Source organism: Microchirus variegatus, assembly GCF_963457635.1.
Source record: "Microchirus variegatus genome assembly, chromosome: 18".
Classification (NCBI taxonomy): domain Eukaryota; kingdom Metazoa; phylum Chordata; class Actinopteri; order Pleuronectiformes; family Soleidae; genus Microchirus; species Microchirus variegatus.
The window spans coordinates 19570421-19594059 of NC_139819.1; the positions used below are offsets into that span (position 1 = coordinate 19570421).

At 41.6% G+C, this 23639-nt stretch overlaps 1 protein-coding gene across 1 annotated transcript in view; it reads left to right on the plus strand.

The window, feature by feature from the left end:
- Nucleotides 1-23639, plus strand: part of kremen1 (kringle containing transmembrane protein 1) — a gene marked incomplete at both ends in the record, with an annotated part of 57005 nt that overhangs the window by 10611 nt on the left and 22755 nt on the right. The window contains 2 exons of the mRNA XM_083904985.1: nucleotides 10249-10411; nucleotides 18931-19022. Of these exons, the coding sequence (XP_083761111.1) occupies nucleotides 10249-10411; nucleotides 18931-19022 (255 nt within the window). The remainder of the gene's footprint in view (nucleotides 1-10248; nucleotides 10412-18930; nucleotides 19023-23639) is intronic.

The window sequence follows — 23639 nt, forward strand, 5'->3', positions numbered from 1 at the left end:
CCCTTGACCAGCACCACCGGAGGTGTGGTCACACTCGGCCGATGCCATGAAACAGAATCTGCTGGCCCTCAATAGATCCTCCGTAATGGATCCCCTTCTTAGGGAGGCCATTGGGATGCCCCCTGTCTTTTAGCAGAGCCATCTGGTTCCTGGTACTGCACTCTTCCCACAGCCACACAAACCACAGTGAAAAAGGATCACTTTCACCATCAAGATCAGGAATTGGAGACGTAGGTGGTTAAAAGAGGTCTCAATGTTGAACTTTGTGGTCCCGTCTGTGGTCGTGGAACTAAGCTCTTTTGCAGTTTATCTGATCACCTTTTATGACTGGAAACAGTGGAACTGTTCTGTGCTCATTATGTCCTCTGACCAGGTCATCCAGTCAAGGTGATTAAATGAGAAATAATATATGTACATTTTTTAAGAAACATCAATTTACAAAAGAAGAATGGGCAAATGGTTTTCAAACCGAGTGATTCAGTGTGGCAGATGATTAAGAAAATCTGAATCTGAAAGCTTATCTCCGCGATGTACATGGATCTGCAGTGTCAAAAAAGGTAATGGTGCCAAGGAATGTGGAGAGAACAGATGAAGGCCTCCATCTGCAGTTTACAAGATAGACAAACAAATATGCTGGGGCCCTTTTTTCTCATGTGTTTGCCCCTCACTCCAAATGAGTGCGCTGAGATTTCATTGGATACAGATGGGTGCATGTTTGTGCTCCACATATGGGGTGTGTTAATCTCTCCACTGCAAGCAAGCAAGTAAAAGTTGCATAAACTTCAGAATTTAATACACAGCTAGGACTGTTTTTTTGTTGTTTTTTTACCTCACAGTGTCCATCTGAACCTCTGGGCTGGTCAGAGTGTGAACTCAGTGGACATGGTGGACACACCGATTATCAGCTGGAGTTGCGTTTAATCAGAACATATGTCTCAAAGCTGCACTCAGACATTTAACTGAAGCCCAATTTCCAGTAAACATGTTGAGACTCTTCTGATGGAATCAACTCATGAAAACAGGCATGAGAGCTGGTGAGCAGGCCCAGGATTCCCAGGCTGAGGTAACACTTGTGTTCAGGGTGAAGAAACTATACAGACAGATATATAATGTGTTATAGAAATTAATGGGTATATTATGTTTTTATCTGCTTACACAGTAGTAAAATAGTATACAGTAACAGTATAAACCTCAGTATGTCAGAAAGAACAGGTTAGGTGATCAGTTTATGAGAAAATATTCAATGTTAATGTCATGAGTTAATGAGTTAATGTCATGTACAAAACTAATTTTGCAATACATAATATGAATGGCAGAGCAATTGAGTGATTGCAAAAACAACTGTTAATCCATCCTTAAATTACAGATAATAGAAACACTGATGCAGCCTAAATACGACTTGTAGAGCCTTAAAATGTCTGAAGGAGGAGACAGATGCTTTTCTATTACCTGTATTTTCCTCCAGTCAATAAAATAATAAACTAATAAAAGATAACATAGTACACAAAATAAAAGTAAATTGAGATTGACGCAAAGCAGATTTTACCCTTTGAACCTTTGATCTGGAGCAGCCGTGGTTTCTATTATTGTTTTTTTTTATTATTATTATTATTTTTATATATATTTTTATTATTATTATTAGTAGTAGTAGTGCTGTTCACATTATTCCTACCCCTCTTGACCTGAGACCATTATTTATTCAAGTCAGACTTCATCTTTGTGCAGTCTGTAATCACACAGGACTTCTTAAACAGAAAGAAAAGACAGAGGAGGTGGTGTGTGTGTGGGGGGGGGGGCTTACACACAATCCCCTTCAACAGCCCTGACACAGCTTCAGACCAAACCAAACCACATATAATTTACATTCCTCAGATACCAGCCAACCTGAGTACAAACGGGACGATGGAAAACAGGTGTGTTTAGCAACAAGCCTTCTCCTTTTATTCCGTGGTTGGTCTTTCCTTGACGCTCAGTGGAGACGACCTTAACGTGGCTGAACGTACAGGGCAGAAGCTTATTATCACTGGAGGAGCAAGAAAAATTGAAATTATCCTGTGAGACAGTCCAGGCAAAGTGAAGCAATACTTACATAACATTGCTGCAAGTTGATTACTGCCTTTGTGATGTTGGACCATTGTAAGTAGAGAAGTTAATGGATTGACTGGTGTACTGGTGTGTGTGTGTGTGTGTGTGTGTGTGTGTGTGTGTGTGTGTGTGTGTGTGTGTGTGTGTGTGTGTGTGTGTGTGCGTGCGTGCGTGCGTGCGTGCGTGCGTGCGTGCGTGCGTGCGTGTGTGTATGAATGCTCACACATTTTGTGGACAGATATCTACAGCACTGATGAATGGTATTGCCACAATGACACTGGCCTTATTACAGAGGGAACAAAGGAGCCAGTGTGCATATTTATTTGCATATGTGTGTGTGTGTGTGTGTGTGTGTGTGTGTGTGTGTGTGTGTGTGTGTGTGTGTGTGTGTGTGTGTGTGTGTGTGTGCCTGCTCCCTTCCCTCCACATTGGATTCATCTTAAAATGCTAAATGCTGTGGCTACTCTGCTGATGAAAATGACTCCCTTTCATTCTGACTGTAAATGCATATGGGGGAAGCATGGGTATGAGGGGGGAGACGGGGGGAGGAGGGCTGGAATGATACGGGCAGGAGTGCAGATGAATGCATGTTTTCTCACTGCTTGCATGTTGTCTGAGCTCACTTTACCATTCATGTGTAGGGAAAACAACAATGTAAAGAGCAACTTTTTAACACCTTACAAGGGATGTGCAACCATGAGCAACATAAGCCACAGATCCTCCAGTTACCAAAGGCTCTGAACTATGTGGGGCCCATATGGGAATGTGTTGTTTTCTTGCATTAGAAAGATAAAGCTTTTGTGTGGAACGCTGTGCATCAGTTTTTTGTTTGCTGGTGAATGACTCCAGTGTGCAGCTGCAGCTGCAGCATAGACCTTCAAACTCAGGGTCTGAGTTTGAAGGTACGAGAGTGCTTGTGTGTGCTGTTAATTTTACAAACGTTGGCTTTGTTGTCCCTGTCTATAATACAGAGGGAACTATGAAAAAAAACATGTTCACTGGTGCTATGTTTGAGAAACAGTCCCACCCTGACTCTGATTTCCTCTGTTTTCCTCTCTTCTCTTTTCTGCTTATGTTAATCTCATCTGCCCTTGCTCTGTCTTTCACAATCCTGGATTCTCAATGCTCTGTTGTTATTTTATGTTTGGTTTGATTAAAGATAGATACATCAAAGACATGGTAATTGTACATCTTGGAAAACTGGGAACATCCTCACCTCCTCTCAGCTTCTCTATCTCTAGCCCCATATTCATTTACAGTTGTCTGCTTTCTCCCTGGCCGCAATAGTCTTGTTTACTCAGGTGTCAGAGTTGGTTTAGAGCAGGTTCAACAACATATGTGTGAATTTATGGGAGATTTGCCCCTTTTATTTGTTAAACCTGTCTTCTTAATGTGTGAAGAGTTTCCCGATTACATGTTGGCGTGTGAGAAACTACTAGAAACAAGAAGCAAAAACGAAGAAGTGTTTAATCTTCTCTTGAAATATGTCCTCTTTTTGGCAGATGGTAAGTATGACTTACCATCCGCCCTCATGTCAGGTTGGTTTGCAGGTCCTTGATGTTGAAAGTTTGTCAGTAGCTTTTTCTCTTGGGGTTTCACAGTGTGCTTCAGTGTCCTTTACATCAGTGTTAGGAGTCTGAAGCCCATCAGTCATTTCTGAACTCAAACTCAAAAAATCAATTCATGTTGCTCCAACCTTGGCCAATAACAATGCCCTGATGCTGTGCATCAGATATCATCCTGGCCACTGGAAAACCCTACAAAGGTGACATTTTATCCACTTTGGTATGGTTGCTGACTGATTTTTCAAAATCTCTCAAGACATAAGTATTTAATTTAACTTCAGAGAACAGCTTGTATTGTGAAGTATAGAAAACTGTCGCATGTGACATTGAACAGATGGGTTTGGCAGCATGTGAAACCCTTTATTGGCTCCAGAAGATTAGACTCTTACCATTACAGAGCCAAATAATAGGGACCACTCTAGAATGAGATGGGGCCATATTTTATAGGTGCTACCAAGCAACTTTGGCAGGGAGTCTGTGGCTCTGTGGGTCTGTGGCTATGGTGGTGGTGAACTCAGGAGGTGGGGCAGTGGAGGGGTTTTAGCAGGAAGAATGGTGGTGATAGAGGCTATTTTGGGAGTCAATGAGCTGCTGGTTTATGGTCTAGTTATCTGGGGCTACAAACTATGAAAAACCCATGAAAAGAAAAGAATGACAATAAAATCCCATTGAGAAGTCATTGTCACGTTTAACTAGTTGAGGCATGAAGGGCAACACTGCTCTTTTTGCACTTTCATTGACCCTTCCTCATGGGGGCTTGCTAAAAAAAAACTTTAAGAAGAACAGAGATGGGAGAAGCAGGGACAAGGTGTGGTCCATTAACTGCCAAATGCCCCCTTCAGCAAAGTCACCAACTTCTCCTTGGCAATCTCATTAAAAGAGCCTCACTAAATCTGAGACTATCTGTAAGATCTGGATAATAAATGCAAGACAGGCTTTCTGCGCTTCTCTGAAGTCTGATGTGGTTTTGGGGTGGAAATGAGTGTTGTTAGGGAGAAGGAAAACCAGATTTGTGTTGCAGCCAGCTGTGTCCCCCCAGAAGAGAACTCTGTAACCCACTACATCTGGCCTGGTTTGGCCTGGCCCTGCCTTTTCTTTTCTTACTACGTTGACATTAATGAGCACCACAACAGTAATGGCTACCAGGACACCTTAGAGGGAAAACATATTGTGGCAGATCATGTATATATAAATCTCTGCAAGTACTTGAAACCTTCAGATACTTATAATAATGGGACAAATGCTCAAGTTTTGTCTGTCTTGCTGTCCCCAAAAGCTCAAAGCATATAATAAAGATGGAAGGAAGCTCTTAATGTCAGCCCACTGTGAGGAAGCAGTCATCTGTAATTATCACTGCATTTCATCCCTCAAACACAACAACAAGAGCTCTTTTGTGATCTGGCAATGTGTTTTGGTGAAACCATTGGTTTGTTTTTGTGTATATGTTCCTGCGATCACATGACCAAATCCTCTCCAGTCACTCCACTCCTTTTCTCAAAGCATCAAGTGTTTTTGAAGTTGCAATGTGGAAATCATTAACCGCAAATCCCAACAAATACAATAACGGGCAATTAGCTCGCTCTCATTTGCCCTCTGCTCTATCACATTTTTTTTTCACTTATTGCTGGGCTGGTGCTGTCTTCTGTAAGCGCAGGGCTTGGTAAAGGGCGAGTCCTTCTTTTCCTTTTCCCAAAAATCTTCTAATTTTAGATCTGCATGTATTTTATAGGAGGCTTTCCCCCTCCTTCTCTCAGTCTTTTATGCGGCGGTGGTTCTGTTTCCCATCATGGCCTATGATGAAACCACAAAAAAAGCCCAGGCCTTGTGACGAGAGCGCAATAGTTGCTTGGTGACAAGAAAACGGGTGTGAGGGCTGGGTGTGTTCAGATGGGAGTGGGATTGAAGCGGTGATGGTCCAATCAGCAGATGAACACGTCATTTCTCAGAGGATAAGGATACAGTGCTAATATCTAAAAAGTTTCTCCTCAGCTTTATAGATGTGTGGCCATCCACAGGGCTTTTAAATGGTCTATTCATCTTTACGATGGCCTCACTTATCTCTGAGTCCTTGCAGATCTGCTACTTCCCATTCCCACCACAAGCCACAAATGGTGCCAAGAAACCACATGGAAGAACCTCTCTCCCATTTCCCTCATGGTGGCAAAATGCTGCCATATTTACCATCTCATCCTGGAAAGCTAGCTTGGCCACAGTAGGGTGGGATGATTGCCAACAGCAGTTTGTTCCAAGTGGACCATGTGCAGACAAGCTCTGCTTCATCCCAAAACTCCAGAGCAAAGTTTCCTGAAGGAGGAGACATTTACAAAGTCATTTGGCTCTTTCGTTTTGATACAGTGTGTTGAGCAGCAACACACCCTGCCAACTTTAGTCACTTTAATACTGGTTCTTTTTGAGGAGGAGATATTTGAAGGATGTGAGCTCATTTGGGATGCAGTCAGTTGCCCTGCCTGATGTTATCCTCTGTGACTCGGGCAGTAACAATCGTGATTGCTTTTGGGGAGCAGTGACTCATGTTTGTGCTTGTGCAGCTGCCAAACTCTCAGTAGCAGTGTTTCCTTCACTTTCTCTCTCTCCTGCTCTCTCTCTTCTGCCAGCTTGCAGAACACTGCACATACATTGAAAAATCATCATGATTCACATCTAATCATGTTAGTGTAAATCATATTATACCGTCATCCAAATACATCCACTCCACAAACTTCAAAAATAGGTATAATCCAAGGGAAAACTCTGCTCTGTGGATCACTGACATCCTTTGTACGTGCAGTAACTCGGACTTTCCATATGTTGTTGGTTTAATTAACGTGCTTAACTGTCCACCCTGGCATCACTTTTTGCACCCACCAAGTGTCTATAATAGGTGACAAAAACATGACTCCTGTTATAACCCATAAAACGTCTTTCTAACATTCATGAGTCTGTTCAGCCTCAGCCCCTCTCAGGTGGATTTACAATCAGGTGGCTGATATCCTTGTCTGCCATGGAGGTATTCATTTGCTGAGAGAGTTGGGACCCATTTACAGACAATAGTTTGGCATCATAATAGTAGGAACCTGACACTCTGCTGCCGTAAGGTTCCTGTCAGCCAGACGATCTACGGCTGATAAGCTTGACTGAGCACCCGAGCCCAGGCAACTTTAATTACAGCTGCAATATAGGAGAGATCAGTGGAAACATCATTGACTGTTGAGTTTCATCCATTGTTTATGAAAATACTCATGTTTTGGGATCGACAAACTCATCTCATCAGATAAGAATGGACAGATGCCTTGTTTTATACACAACAAAATATCTTATCGCTGAAGCTCTGCTGCTGTTGACATTTCTTATTGTGTGCATCATGCTTTCCTTGTGTTTCTGCCTTGTGATTTAGTTGTAATGCTGTAAACAGACGGTGTAGAAGTGTAGTTCTTCCGCATAACTGATTCATGCTAAATTTGTATTGTGGCATACAGCATTACAGGTGAATGCAAGAGGAACTAGGCCAGCAGATTATCTCCATGTATGCAGCAAACACCTCCACCTGTCCTCGGCCGTCCAACAGATCGCCCACCTGGTCCGAGGTGGTTGTACGGGGTGTTGTATGGGTTATTGTATGTTGTTGTATGCGCTGCCCGGCCCGACACATTTACTGTAATTACAAGCCTGAGCCCGATTTAAACCCGACAATTTTTTAATATGTGAGCTGTAAATGTACACGTACGTCCACGTCCTCCCCACAGCGGGAGCTTGTTGCCTGCTGCCACAGTTAAGACAAGAACAGAGGCGCTGAGATCCGCATATGTTGCTAATGACGATACGCTTCCTGGTTTTTAAATGATGGGTTCATGGCCGCAGGTTTTTACAACATCACACAATACGACGTGCTATAACATACCACGCGAGCACGACAAGGGAGAAAAAACACAAATGCTTGATCAAGGATAGTGGCAGGAAATATCGGCCCCACCTGCCCCGCGGGCTCGGGCAGAGAATCTAAACTCTACTTCAAAAAGATTTATTTCATACACATTTTTATAATGGTTTTACCTCATTTTAACAACTTGATTTTACGATAAATTCAAATACTCCAGTTTTGATTCTAATCATTTTTAGACCTCCGAGACCAAACCCATGTTTTTATCCAAGAGTTTTCAGAGTTTTTATCTAACTTTATGTGTAAATACGACAGGGTTCTTATCCAAGTTGATTTTAATATCCATATCTGTCTTGCCACCCAAAGTTTTATCACGTACTTTTTAGATGTTTTAGATTATTTTAATCTCACCCAAGCTGTAAAGGTCATACACTAGACTTGGTTTTATTCAGTGGTCTCAGCCCCAAGAACTTCTGGATATCTGTGTGTCCGATCATAAAGCAATTTTATTCAATGTGGTTTTATCTGTTTCACATGCACACGCCAAGTTTTTACCTAATTGTATTATCTATTTCTATGCCCCCGACTCGTCCAAATCATCCAGCGGCATAATGTTTCTTTCCGTTGCTATGCTGACGACACACAGATATACCTCCCTCTGAGACCCAACGATCCGAGAAGCTTGGCTGCTGTTTTAGACTGTTTAAAAGACGTCAGCCCGACCTAGAACAAGTAGTCCACACTCTCATATTCTCCTGTTTAGATTATTGCAACTCCCTTCTAACCGGCATCAACCACAAAGCCTTCTCCCGCCTCCAGTTGGTTCAAAACTCAGCAGCCAGGCTTCTCACCAGTTTTAACAGACAGCATCACATTACTCCAATCTTGGCTACTCTTTTAGAATTGATTTTAAGATTTTACTGATTACTTTTAAGGCTCGTCAAGGTCTGGCCCCTGAATACATCTCAGAAATGCTGACCCCAAACAAGCCTGTTTGCAGCCTTAGATCCGCAGGCAGGATCTAAGGCCAAATTGTTCGGCTTTGGAAGGGCCTGCCCGCGGAGATAAGGCTTGCTGAATCAGTGTCTTCTTTTAAATCACTTCTTAAAACGTATTTTTATAGACTGGCCTTTATGTGATGTCGTCTTTTTATTATCTTTTCATCTCTTTTTATCTTAATTTTAATTAAATTTTTTAATCCTTTTTTCTCATTTCTCTTTCTTTGTATGCACCATTAATCAGTTTAATATTTATTTTAATGATAGATTTTGTGTACAGATTACGTTTATGTGTGTATGCATTTTTATGTAATGTAAAACTTCATAAACTGTTGTTTTTAAAGGTGCTATACAAATAAAGGTATTATTATTATTACCTGTGAAATGACCTGTAGTGGTTGTCATTGATGGTTGTCAAGGCTGGACCTGGCAACTGACTGCAGAAGTTGGATTGCAAGGCTGAGAAACAGAAAATGTTGAGTTGAAAGGAGATGAAAGAAAAGGCAAACGCAGAAGAGGAGCAGAAGGGTTAGAGAGAGAGATATGATAAGACGATAAGATGATGGACGGACAGAGAGGAGAAGGAGTCTTGGAGCACAGCTGGCTCACAGAGGGGTAGAATGACTGTCATATTGTAAAGCAATAGCTCATACTCAGCTTGCCTTGATGAAAGGGACCGGTCATCGGCTAACCACGTACATAGCAACAAGAGCCCATGGAGATGAGCCAAACAAACGGATGTAGTTCTTTTTCTTTTTTTATTGAGGTTTGATTGACAGGCATTACTATATTTAATAACTGTTGCCTTGTTATGTATGATTATAATTTGCAGTTTCCTTTGCGCGTTAATGTTCTATGTAGAGGGTTAAAGGCCTGTTTTCCCAGCAAGCGAGTGGGAGAGTGTCATGCTTGTCTTGAGAAACCAGCCCTCACCTGAATGTTCTGGAAATGTCCGGCTGTTTAATAATAATTTAATATTATATCGTCACTTGTGAATGGCTAATTGTCTGCACTTCATGGATGAAAATGTTCTACAATTCAGAGCTGAAAACTGATTCAGAGCAATGACTTGTTATGACATTCACAGGATAAATGAATGTTTCTATCATAATGCAATCAAAAGAAGAATTGAGTTGGATTTGTTCTCTTGGACAGGAGCCTCTTGGAGGTTGAGAGCAATGAGTGGCGATGGCTCATCATGCGCCTGTCAGCCATTGTTTATTTGAATTCCCTCTTCACAGAAGAAAAGCCTTTCTCTATTGCCATTGTTTCTCCTCGGGAACTTGGATTTGTCTCTTTCACACTTTCCCCCTCTCTCTCACTCGGGCATATGGTTGTCATACGCTTCCTGGAAATTTACGCCATGTCTGCTTTTGTTGAATATCTTCAGAGCGTTTGCCTCCTGTGTTCATGTGTTGACATTAATTGAAACTATGCGTTGATTGATTTTGCTTCTTTTTTTTTGGCCAGATCTTGAAATTAATTATGTCTGGGCAAAGAGTGCAATTACTCCAAACTTAATGACTATGATCATTCCAAACACATTAAAAAATATAATTACACAAGCAAGTCACACATGTGGCTGGCTTTTACATGCCTGTATAAAACATCTTGCCAAGCTCGTGATTCCCATCTTAATAACTGTCTAATACTGAATGGCAAACACCAGATTTTGATTTTGTTTAATTTTTCTCATGTTCCCATTTGATCTCTCTGTTTACAGAGTGTTATACTGCCAATGGCGAGGACTACAGAGGCCTCCAGAACCTGACCAGTTTATATGGCGGTAAACCCTGTCTTCTGTGGAATGAGACCTTTCAGCACCCATACAACACGCTCAAATACCCCAATGGAGAGGGTGGATTAGGCAGCCACAACTACTGCAGGTGAGTACCTACATCCAAGCTGATGATGATATGCATTAACAATGAAGCTTTGACCTCAGGTTTAATGTCAAATCATTCTAAACTGTAAGCAGTTGCAGCAATGACACTACATCAAATATATTATTTTACATGCATTATAATACATACATTAAATCTTTTTTAGAAAACTGAAAAGACAAATCTTTGATGAATGAAGGCAAAGTTGTATGATGTCACGTTAACCCTCTAACACACCTAGACACCTTTTTGTGTTTTTGACTTTTACTTTTTAGCATATCTTCTTCATTTTTTCATGCATATTGTTAAACATTTGCCAGGTTGTGTATTTTGAGGTTGAGTGTTTTAAATATATATATATATATAGATATTAGTCCATCGTAAACAACGTGAACTGAAATGCTAGCACTATTACACCTACGAATCAAAATGTGCACATTGAAACCCATTCAAATCACTTTTTTTGATCCTGCTCAAATAAAGTAAAAAACGTGAATCTTCTAAATTTTTTTTACATCATTTGAAGCAAAAGGCTTTAAATATGTGCTCTGACACATTTCTATCAAGATTCTATCTATCGAGTAATTTTTTTTTTTTTGGCACATGGAGAAAAAAAACTGCTTTTTCTGATCAATGGCACTCCCACTAAAGCCGCCCTCCCTCTCCACACATAAAGTCTGAGGCAGAAATTTTGTGTGGGTATGTGTGCATGTGAGTGTACACATACCCACATAACCCCGATCTTAGAGCCAAAACAAAGCCCGATCTGTTCACCTGTGCACCGCGCTTCAATGATCACAGGTGTACAGGTGATGAGGTGTCTGTGCAGAGCTAAGGAGCATAGCTGGACTTCGCATGTCAAACCACACACAATGAAGCATCACAGCGGCACCACGGAGGCGCTAAACATGGTCATTGAACCCGAGCGCACGGAGCATGATGCGTTCCATTGACACAGCTGATGAAGAGTACTTCCCACCAACTCCACTGACTCTTCTGACTGTGGGGAAGAGGTGACACTGGCGGACCTAAAAACGGATCTGGGCACCCACAAACACCCTGACGCTCCAGTTCAAGCCTCCAGACTCAGGACTAACTCCCTGCTATGCCGTGGCCATTGTTAGTGAGCCGATTGACACATTTTATTTATTTTTCACCACGGAGATCACAAAACTTATCATGGAATAAACCAAACTGCATGGGAGAAGGCCAGTGCCCGAGTGGAATTACCTCGATTTCACCAACGTGTGGGCTTAGTTTGGGCTCCTTCTGTTGGCGTGTATTGGTCAGTTGATGCGCTGCCAGAACGAAACCAAGGGCAGAAAGGGTCGTTCGCGCTGTCACTCACTCACTGACCCGTGCACGTACTGACACACACTGAACTGTGGCTGTGGACATGAATCTTGTTCGCATCGCGAACGAACTGACACACAGAGGACTGGTGAACTGTAGCTAAGGAACGAACTGAGAACTGGAGAACTGTGGCTGAGGAACGAACTGAGAACTGGTGAACTGTGGCTGAGGACATGAATCTCGTCCGCGCTGTCACTCACTCTGTGACCCGCGGCGTGAACGTACTGCACTCAGGGAGGACGTGAGTCACGTAGCAGGGCACTGGGCTCCTGCTAATCACTGAAGGATTTGGTGAACAAATCTTTTGAAGGAATCATTTTAATGAACTAGTGATTCAGTACACTCAAATGAACTGCCAATCCTATCACTACATGCTTGAGGCTGTTCACATTTATCAAGTTATAAGAAACAGAACGCCCCCTTCCTCAACCCAAAGCCCCTGAAACATTTCTCTAAGTCATGGTTGTAAATTCATAACACAGTTGTGCTTTGAAGTGGCACTGAACAGATTCAGATGACAGTTGTGAGGAATTATGAGCACCATTGAGGAAGGCTTTCCCTGCATTTTTTTTCCTTCTTTTGGCCGCACATGCAGTTAGCAGCTTTCCCAACTCACTGACAGCTCTGAGCTTTGTTCCTTTTCAGACAGAGGGATTTCTATCACATGGGGCTGCAGCTACAAATTCTCCCAGTCTGTCTCAGACTCCCTTCTCGTAAATAGTCAGCCATCACCAGTGCTGTGGGGACCAAAGTGGCCACTTCAATGTGACATGATGAGGGATGGCATTTATGGCATTTCTGCACAAGGTCAAGAATGCGTGCATGCTCTCGTCACTGCGTGCATGTGTATGGATGTGTGCATATGTTGTACATACGTGCCTGCAGAACATAAGGTCATCCCACCGCAGAGAAAGCTGTGCAACGCTTTCATTTTTTTGTCTTGTTGATTACAGAAAGTTGGCTTATGTGATTGTTTTTGCTGCCCTGGAGGTTGTTGCTCAATTTGGATGGCAGGATTTCTGTTTCCAGTATTTGTTTAACCCCCTTTAGAACTCAAACTTTCCCATCTCCTTATCCTCTCTCTCTGTTTGCTTTCGTCTGAGGCTTACATTTCTGCAGACATTCCTGGTTAGAATTCTTGGTGGCAATTTCTGGTGGTAATTCTCAGACAAAAGAGGGTGATAACAGAATGAAAAGCGAGAAGGGGGTGAGCCAGAACAGTTTTGGCATGTCCTTCCCTGAGACAAATTGTGATTTAATGAGATGAGAGCTAAGGCTGGGCCACAGGTGGATAATGTGAAAGCCAGGAACACACCACTCTAAGCACACATCCCATTTTGAGAAGTAGAGGATTACAAACTCACTTCCTGTCCCATCATTTGCTTTTTTCATGGTGGTGATTTTATTGTAGAGGACACCACAGCGGTGCTGAAAAAAAGAGGCCAAACAGCCCCCACATTTCCTCTTTATGGCCTGCTATAAAATAGCCCAATGAAAAGAGGGACAAACTGGGCAGGAGGAAATGTCACATTATTCCCCTGCAAAGAAAAAGGAGAGCAAAGCTTCAAGAAAAGGAGACAGGAGCTCTGGTGTTAAAGCATTACAACATTACTGATCATCTGCACGTTTCAATTCAGAATTAGTTTTCTATCTTCACATAGAAGTAAATAATACAGATGTAGAATTATTAATGTCATGTACTTTTCAATTTAAGCCAAGAGCTTTTTCAGTTCTTAATTTCTTCCCTGACCCTTTCTGAATTCTTCATGACATTCATAAGAACAATGTCACACTAATCAAAATCCCAATTTATATTCTGCTCCTTCTAATCTACTGTTCCCCTCACTCTCTAGTGCATTAGCCTAGTATTAGAATGTAATGTGAACAACCATTCAGTGTCTATTTTCTGGCTATTTATATGCTGGTTTGTGTGTGCATTTGTACGTGAGCGTCCACTATGGCTTCCACTGCTTTTCCTGAAACATCGGTGAGATAATGGAAATGCCAGAATGAATAATGTCCCCAAGTTGATTGTAATTGAATCTCCATGATGTCGGGGGAAAATCTGTGGTCAAGGAGAACACAGCCAACTTGTCCAGCGTGGTATGATTGCATTACAAAGCCTGTGTGCTGCTTTGTTAAATTGGAGAAGTTAATAGAAGTGTCCTGTGAGAAGATGAACTGTGTGGCACCATCCAGTTAATTGTTATCGCAGAATCAAAGTATGATCACATTTCACAAGATGAAATGCCGCTCTTCTTCGTCTTTTAAGATGGATTCACTGATCCTTTGCTGAAACACATTATGTCACCTCCAAATTTTTTATGGAAACAGCTTTTAAATGTGATTATTTTTCCCAGCACAATACTATCTGAACCAATGTCTGTGTTTCATGTTTTATTATTATCATTATTCACTACATTTCTAGAGCGCTTTTCAAGACACCCGAAGCGTTTTACAAATTACCCATTATTAATTAACACATTCTCACTGGTGGTGGTCAGCTATGCGTGGCCACAGCTGCTCTGGAGCAGACTGACAGAAGCGTGGCTGCCAATGTCCCTCCGACCACCACAATCATTCATTGCATGTTTTTTTCGAACTGTGGGAGGAAGCCAGAGAACCCGGAGAAAACTCACGCACACACGGGGGGAACATGCTCCTTGCAGAAAGGCCCTTCAAATCCCTCCAACCGGCGTTTGAACCCAACCGTGATGCTCTGGTCTATATTCTGACAGTTATCATTGATCTGAACTTACGAGGTGTCTGAAAGTAAATGTAGGAGACTGTACTCACCAGGGAGAAAGGAGGAGAACTTATCTTAAAGTTAGGGGTGTCTCTTACATAGAGTCCATCGTTTTGTACAACTGTTGGTTGTAATATGCAACTTCACCCCTAGATTCCACTAAATTCTACACACTGGACATTTGGGATTTTTATGGTGAAGCCATAGCAGAAAATCCAACTGTGAGTCACCACATACTTGCTGAGGGAAGGAAAGGCACCAGAAATAACTCCTCCCATGTTTTTTGTGATAGTCAAAAAGGGCACTGTTGTCCTTGTAACAGTGGATAATCCTCAGTCCTTGTTGTCATTATTATTATTAGAAACACCCTCTTTAAACAAAAACTGTCGACCGTGACGTCTATAGATTACCCAAAGTAACAAGGCTTGTTTTCTGTGAGCATACACCTGCTGAAGAATCATTTCTCTGTGCTGTGAGAACTACAAATAGAAATTCCATTAATCACCATTATATTTGGTTGGAGGCAGGAACTCAGAAAGAGTAATGTAGGTGTTTGTTTTCTCTTAAGCACAAGTTAGGGAACTTAAAGTGTCTTCAACAGCCACGCATGACACAAGGACATTAGAACTTCATGAGAGAACAACAATGGACAGTAGACTATACATATCAGGCCACAAACAGCAAGTCCTTCTCTTCAATACATGCATTCATGCAGCACAGCAGAAGGCAGCAGTTTGCATGCTAAATCATCCCAGTCAATTAAAGAGTCTTCTCTCAGGCAGTAAATTGCCAGACTCTGATATGCTGTGGACCTCAAATCCCAATCCAGACAAGCTTCTCAACACCACTTTCCAATCAGCATTTCTCTTCTCTGCAGTTCTGTGAAATGAGCAAAGTTTCGCTTTTGTCTTTTTCCACTTGTTTCTAAGGCAGGGATGGTGACATTATATTTGTTGTTTCTTTGAGCAACTCTGAATCTCTATCTGCTGACTTTTTTCTTTAACCAAAACCATGTCTTTAGAATGGGAATTGCACAGGTTTTGCTCTTTCATGTTGTATGGAGTAGTTTCACCCACTCAGAATTGGTAAACACATTAACCCAACATTGGAGGAAGCCACTGAGCTGAGCTGATGTCTGTGTTTAGGACAGGTGTTAATGCTGTCATGTGAGTATGGGTTTGAGAGGCAGACATTTTGATGCTTGACAGTTTACACACCTCAGGTTTTAAAAACAGTCTCACTTAGAAGCGTGTTCTCCCAGCATTTCCTCACCTGGTCTGATGTAATTAAGTTTGATATTTTTATGTCAAGTTTTACAGTGCCAGGCATTCTAAAGAGAATCGTTGATCAGTTGTGAGCCACTCTCTTGTCTTCAAACACATAACCGGAGACACTGTGAGGCAAAATGCATGTGGCTACAATTGGCTCTGTACTGAAGTGTGTGGCTCACTGTGAGCAATAAGTCAATCGGTATAATTGTGCCAATTAAGTGTCCAAACATCTTTAGAGAACTACCTCTGGGTATGGAAGTGTTCCAACAAACTCTTCTTCCCAGAGCCAAGTGAACCCTCTCTGACGCACATGGATGTGAACACAACCCCCCCCCCCCCCAAAAAAAAAACCTCCTTAAATACAGCCTGTATATACAGCCTGTATATCTATATATATATACACTGTATATACAGTGTTGCTCTGCGCTGCTGGAATAAACACATTGATTTCTGCTCATCGTGGTCTGCTCTTATCTGCACTATTACCTCTCAGCTAATCTGAAGTGGTTGTCTGCTTTACGGCATTTCCATTCACACAGGTTTGTGCAGCTATTCTTAGTAGGATATCCCAAACAAAGTGTTATCCCTAACTACAACCAAAAACCACAGATCAAACCCTAAACTAAGCCCTAGCCCTAAAACAGTTCCTCAAAAAATATATTCTGCCTCATTAGGTGCAGGGTTTGGTCCCCATCAGGACTACTGGTCCTACAAGTACACACACACAGCTCATCACTGTACTCAAGTCCGTTCATTTGGACAGCCGAGACAAAGCAGTATCTCTACACTTACCCATAATCAGTTCATTAACAGAACTTAACACAACTTAAATGGAGTGTGTGTGTGTGTGTGCGTGTGTGTGTGCGTGCGTGCGTGCGTGTGTGAGAGATAGAGAGGGAGAGGGAGAGGGAGAGAGAGAGAGGGAGAGGGAGACCCCGTTCAGACCTGTTATTACTGCAACATCCGTCCTCAGTAATCTGACAATGTGCAGATTGCAGTAAGTACAGGTCTGAATTCTCCAAATCTATCCTGAATGTGTCCTCATCTGATCGGCTTCAACTGAGGACACATGGCTGGGGGTTCAGACATGGTATGAGGGGACTATGGAGATTTTCATTGATGGTTAAATTAGTAAATTATATAAGAAGCTTTAGATTAGTTCTTGGGAATGCTATTTCAAATAGGACTATTACATGTTGACGGCAAAGGAAAAAGAGAAGTGCGAATATATAATCCAGTCTTTTCATGACCAGGACCCAGTTTTTGTTCTTTTCAACTATTTCAGTAGTAGCTTCAGGCTAAACAAACAGGTGTGTGGATATGGAACAACAAACAGATCTGGGCTTATTTCTGAAAACACTGGGACATTTCAGGTTGAGAGGAGTTCATAGTTGTGAATAAAATGTGTCTTGATGAGTTTCTCTGCACATTCCCATTACTGACAGGGTGTTAGTACGAGCCTGCTAACTGCTAACTGCCCCATATGGAGAGTGAAGAGCTTTAAGGCACATAAACTTGAGTTCAACCCAGAAAAGGGCTTTACAGCGACATCTTTGTCATTACCCCATTCTCACTGTGAAAAGAGAGGAGGAAACTCAGGATAGTGTTTTTGATAGGAGAAGAAAAGAAATGGAAACGCCCTTCACAACTTTGCTCACAAAGGGCGAAACGAGATAGTGCAGAGCCGCGGGGGGATTTCAAGCTGCTACAATGAGGTGTGTCAAAAAAGAACAGAAAAGGTCTCCAGCAATTACAGTCAGGGCTGAAAAATAGCAATGTCATCTTAGAAGGTGTTTTCACAGCTCATAGTCTTATAGAAATAGCACAAATATCAGGATTTGATTTAATTGAGCAGCAGTATAGAAGTTCCAGAAATGGTCATGATTTACAACGATGTACGTGGAGGTATGAAGCTTGCACAGATATTTAATTTTTTGTTGTTCTGCCTTCAGTCCTACTCTATGTCGCTTTTGTAAATCAAACTAAAAATACAAAACACTCAGGGTCCAACCTGATACTCACAAAAACAAGTTCAGAAGAATTAATTCACTCTTTAGTTCTTTATTGTCCTGGCTTTTTATCCAAACAGAACCTGTGTTTTGGGAGCACTTTAATGCTATTTTTGTAAAAATTTCAAACGCCACCCTTGTGCTTTTGTATATAAGCAACGATGATGTCATGTCTCTCCTCTCTTTTGCATTAGCTGTCACTATCTTTGTTGTCTCATTTAGATTGTTTGGTATACTCACTTTAATATATATTTTATTTTATTTGGTTAGTCACCCTGGCTTAGTTCACTCTGTCTCTGTTTCTGTAATTGTATTTATCGTAATGCACACTTATTTGAAGCTTCTTTATTCTCTTTTAAAGTTTGTACACAGCGCACATGCTTTATGCGCATTCTCAATGTTTTTTTGTGTATTTTTGTAGCAAGGTTACAGCACCACGTTCAGCCCTGACATGTACATGATGTGTTTACTGAAAACTTTTGAAGAATGAAAAAGAAGAAGCAAAGTTGTGTTTCTGTGTTGATAAGGCCCCAGTGTCACAGTAGGTTCAAAGGTTCCTTGAAGGTTCCTGTAGTTTTCCAGACCTTTTTGCTCTGGGGCTCCACCTGCAGACATTCTATGGTACTGCACCCAGTAGTTCTTTATAGATGTCATTCATGAAGTAGATATTTGTAATTGTGTTGATTTATATTTGTGGAAATGCTGGTCGTGGTTAGTTGTAGAGATGTGTTGGGCACCAACGTCCCCAACACATCTCTACAACTACACATTAAGGCTTCATCCACATGACTTATTCTCTGTTAAAAACAAATAAATCCCACCCCTGATATGACTGCTGTCCACTCTACCCCAGCATTATTAAGACCCCCAAAATTAAGTTGGCTTCGTTTTTATTTGAAATGCCTGGCTTGTATTTCAGTCTGAATGGGCAGCAACAGAGATCTTTGATATAATCACGATACAATTTTTCCTGCACTGCTACCCTTAACAACCTGATCCCTGCTTGCAAGTTTGTGTTTGCTGGAGCGTTTCAAAAACAAAGGCGTTAAGGTGTGTTCAGTTTTGGCTGCAGAAATGTTTTTTGGGAGTAACGATGCATCATCAGATTTAATCGATGTAACTTTTACACTTCTGTGTCTGCAGGAATCCTGATGGGGATGTTCAGCCATGGTGCTATATTACTGATAATGAAGATGGGGTCTACTGGAAATACTGTGACATCCCCTCATGCCAGAGTAAGGAATGATTGCCACTCCTTTTTATCACTTCATTTCATGTATCTGTCTCTGTGTGCTCTGCCCTTCCATGGCCTTGGGGCCATATCATGGGCAAACAGACCTGATCATTTTCAGGGCAATGCTCTTAGCTGTTATAGACTGCATGTCGTGTTCACAGCTGTTATCATCCACAAATGTCTCTAATTGCCTCCCATCACCCCTCTTCCTTCCATGTCTGGGCTTGCCCTCACTTTAATGCAAGCTGTCAATCATTGCCTCTGTGTATGTGTATTGTGTCTGTTTGCGTTTTTGTATGTGTTCATAATTTCCCCTTTGGCTTAGTAACTTGTTTTGACATGTCTTTTATGTGAGTGTTTATATGCACCTAGGTGTGTGAACTTATTTGAAGTTTATTATTTGTTTTCTCACATGGTTTGAGATGCCCAGTGTTTTCTGGACTTTTTGATTTGGATGCTTTTTGCATTCTTTAATAATCCATGCTACCTAAAAGCCTAAAGATCATTATGCAGCATGTGTTTGAACTTGAGATAAAGTGCTGGAGAGCAGTGATCAGACGGTGTGTATGAGGTATTATACTATTGTAGGGATAGAAATCTGCTTATAGTCATATTATGGGGACTTTGCAACAGGCTGACGTAAGCGGTAACGTCCCTTGAGATGATGTCTGTTGGGATTTGGCGCTATACCAATGAAACTGAATTGAATTGAATAGTCTTCCTTATGGGGACAAAATGGTGAGACCAAAACCTTGTTCTAATGAGACAGAACCTCACTTCTTAGTAACTGATTAAATTTAATTAGAATTTTGTTGAAGGTTAAGCTTATGTTAGACATGAAATGGTTATGGTTTCTGAGGAACTGTTTTAGGGCCGGGTTTTAGTTTAGTGGTTATTGGATATAGTTAGGGATAACACTTTATTTGGGGTGTTCAAATGAATGGAAGTCAATGCAGTGTCCTAAGAAGAATAGCTTCACAAACGTGTGTGTGTGTGTGTGTTTGTCCGAATGATTTCATGTGTAAAGGCAAATTGTGTACTACCTCGCATTAAGACCTTTGTTTGACCTATTTCTGACAACTATCCTTTTAGTTTAGCTCAGTGTGTAATAGACAATACTCTAACCTTTTTTGGTTTGAGAGGAAAGAGGAGAGCAGCCCACCAATTATGTGTGGTGTGGGGCTTATCTCTTATCTTTGGTGAAATTAGGCCACCTTTTGTTCCACATGGGTTTGCCATGTGCTGGTTCAGCCTTGTTTTTGTCTAGGATCCAGTCCTGGACAGCATGTAACCCATCCTCTCAACATATGGCCCATTTCTAATGGCTGAGAGCTTCACCCGTATCGGATGGTGTCTTACACGAGTGTTGCCTTTTCTGTTTGCGAAATAAAATGTATACTGAGCCCTGTAATGTTAGAAAAGAAGATGAGGTTTGCTGTGAGACATGAAAACAGGTCTCTTCATTGGAGACGGTTTCTCCCTGCAGGGATCTTTGACACACAAATGCTCTGTCTCATCTATTGTGAAACCACAGTGGCCACGTGGTGCCTTACCTTCTGGCAGTGTTTCTTCACAACAAGCACGAATGCATTTGAAGCTCACGAGTGACAAAATACTGACACTCTCTCTGTGTTACTGTTCTCTGCTGCTGCTGCTGCTGCTGCTGGCAACAAAGAGATGAAAAACACAGTACAGTGGTCTTTGTTTTCATTGTCTGGCTTTTGTTTTGTCTGAGCCTCGGTTTCGTCTACACTTTGATTACTTTTGATGTTGAGTGGCTGGTAGTTGGTGGCCGCTGGCTGTGGCACCTGGAGCCTGCCAACGGCTGCTCTGTTATCCAACTGGGCTCCCTGTCATCTGGGGTCATCACCCTGGTGAGGGCGACACACCCTGGTTCAGCACACACTGGCAGGCAGGTCACATGAGGCCAGAGAGGCATACTCTGACAGTGTGGATTATAGGGTAGGCCACAACATTTGTTGATCTTAGTAATCCCTCACGGCTGCAGTTGTGATGCTGGTGGAATTATTTCAACATTTCAAAAAGGCATGCTGTCAAGGCACATTGTCTATATTTCCATGTGTGTAGTGTTTCAGTGACAGGTGGGCCACTGAATTCCTGTGTACAACTCTATATTTGCAACTAGAAATTCTACAGGGAATGTGAAGACCATATAGAATAATATTAAATATTAAAACAGAAACTGAGCAGCCAGAATATATACAACATGAGCTTGTTATTTGCTGTGTAATGGTGGTATTACAATCAATATTATATAATTGTCCAACTCTTTTGTGTCAGGCAGAGAAGCCTTTAATGTCAGGCTTAGCATGTGTAGCTCTGCTTCATAATTATTTTGATATTGTAGCATCTGCAGTGAACAAAATCATTGGCCATGCTTGACATTTTTTTTCATAGTTTCCTCTCACAGAGTGTCCCGCACTGAGAGGACGTTTTGTTTTGTTGTAGCTTCTATACGTTGCCAAGCATTTGCTCAGTGATGTGCCCTGGCTGAATTCAACTGACAGGGTGAAACTGTCAGACTGAAGCCTCCGAGCGTTTGCCAAGATCAAGTACACTTTGATCTGTTTGTTGGGAGCTCATCTCTCAACAGCGTAAAAGCAAGAAAAACGTGTTGTGCCACTGTGCTTTCCTCATTTAAAGAGACTGGCTGCATCTACGTTAAGGTGCAGCAATTTTTGATTTTGGAGCAAAATGCCAATTTACTATATACTATATAAAACCCAGAAATTAAAGTGCACTGAATACCAACATTTTAAAACTTCTGAGAAATGCAGTTGATTCTTTTTTTTCCATTAATTGTTTGTAGCTTTAACTGTAACACTAACATTTAGAAACTTATTTATTGATTCAAGATTTCAGAATTCTTTACTGACATATACTTGATGAGATTTAAACTCTGTATTTAATTATTTTTTATCTCAGTGCCACCTCCAACTTTACAAAATATCATTATGGAAAAATACAGATGGAATTTCAAAAATATTAAAATAGTTTTTTTTTTTTAAGGGTTCCCTCAGACATTACATCTGTCACGTGTTGGTGCAAGAGAGGAGAAGATTTTATGTAAACTGGATTTACAGTAGTGAAGATAGTCAACAACTTTTAGTTGCCTCAGTTGCTGTCTGTTCTGGATCATAGATGAGGCCTTTTCCCAGTCCTGAGGAAGATGGAGGAAGAAAGGAATTATTTAAATAAATTGGTGTTTGCACACAGATCTCTGGTAAACTCAGAATCCTAACTCAGACCACCTATAGTCATAGGCTTCTTCAATTTAGAAATATATAGTATAGATTAGGGATGGGAATTTCACATATTTTTAGTGTCGAGGTCCACGTGTCAAATTTTTTGTCGACTTTTTTTTTTTTTTTTACAGCAACCAGCAGCAGTGCGGGGGTATAAATTATTCTACACTGTACTACTTCATTTTAGGCTCAAAACATGGCTGTCATGTCCATTATTGACCATCAGAACAGCGGTAATAAAAATGAGGGGCAAAAAAAAAGAAAAAAAGCAGACTCTCCGCTGGAACACGTGTGTCGTCACTCGCAGACGGCTCAGGTTTTTGAACCTGCGCTCGTTAAGTGTCCACCAGAGTGAAGTACAGTGATCCTGACTGGGTGAGATGCCGTCTTCATTTGTGTAGCGCTTGTGTTATGTCCCCCACCCCCGTCCTAAACTTAAGCGCAACCACGTTCGCACTGCACACACACACACACACACGCTTGGACGCGCACAGCCACTCGAGATAACGAGCCGGTGACGCGCGCAGCATCATGTAAGAGCGCAGAGAGCCTGGACAGCAGGATCACCTTCTCGTGCACAGCTTCCTCAACCTCCGTGGTTGTGAACTTTACGTGTTTGTGACACTTTGACTTTTTCTACTCGTAATTTTTTTGTCGAGGTGCGCACGTGTCGATTGTCGATCGATTTGTCGACAAAAAAGTCCCATCCCTAGTATAGATGGCAGAGAAGAATTGACAATAGATCTTGAATCTATTTGCAGCCACATGGGGGCACCAGGGGTCAAATTACCTGAGGACCCCATGTAGCATGAGCTGGTCAGTAATAGTGTCTGAACACTGGTGGTCTGACAATATTCGGATTTGGCCTTTTGCCGGCGAACCTTAGAGATCCCATGACTCTTAGAATTAGAAATGTAAGACAAGCTTATAGAATCCAGTTCTTTAAAGAAGGCTGAGGCCAGAACATTTGGTAGAATTTGACTTTGTAGAAAGTTGAGCTTGAACATATGCTCATGTCCCAAGGTCTTCTGAGACCAAGGTAGGTGAGATGGTCTTGAACAATTTTAAACAGTGCAGATAGTTTACCAAAAAAGGTTGTTAACTGGAGCAGGATCAGGACAGATTCCTCTTAATTTTGTAAGTACAAAATGATATCATCAGCATATAAAGTGATGAGTGTTACCACACCTCCAATCTTAAGAAAACATCCTCTTCTTAGGTCATGCGTTTTTTTGTCACATACTATCATAGCCAACAGTATTTGCTGACTTGGAAAGATGCTCATTATTATCATTATTACCCTACGCAAGAATTCCTGTAAGTGACTGTGACACTCTGATAGGTTCTTGTTC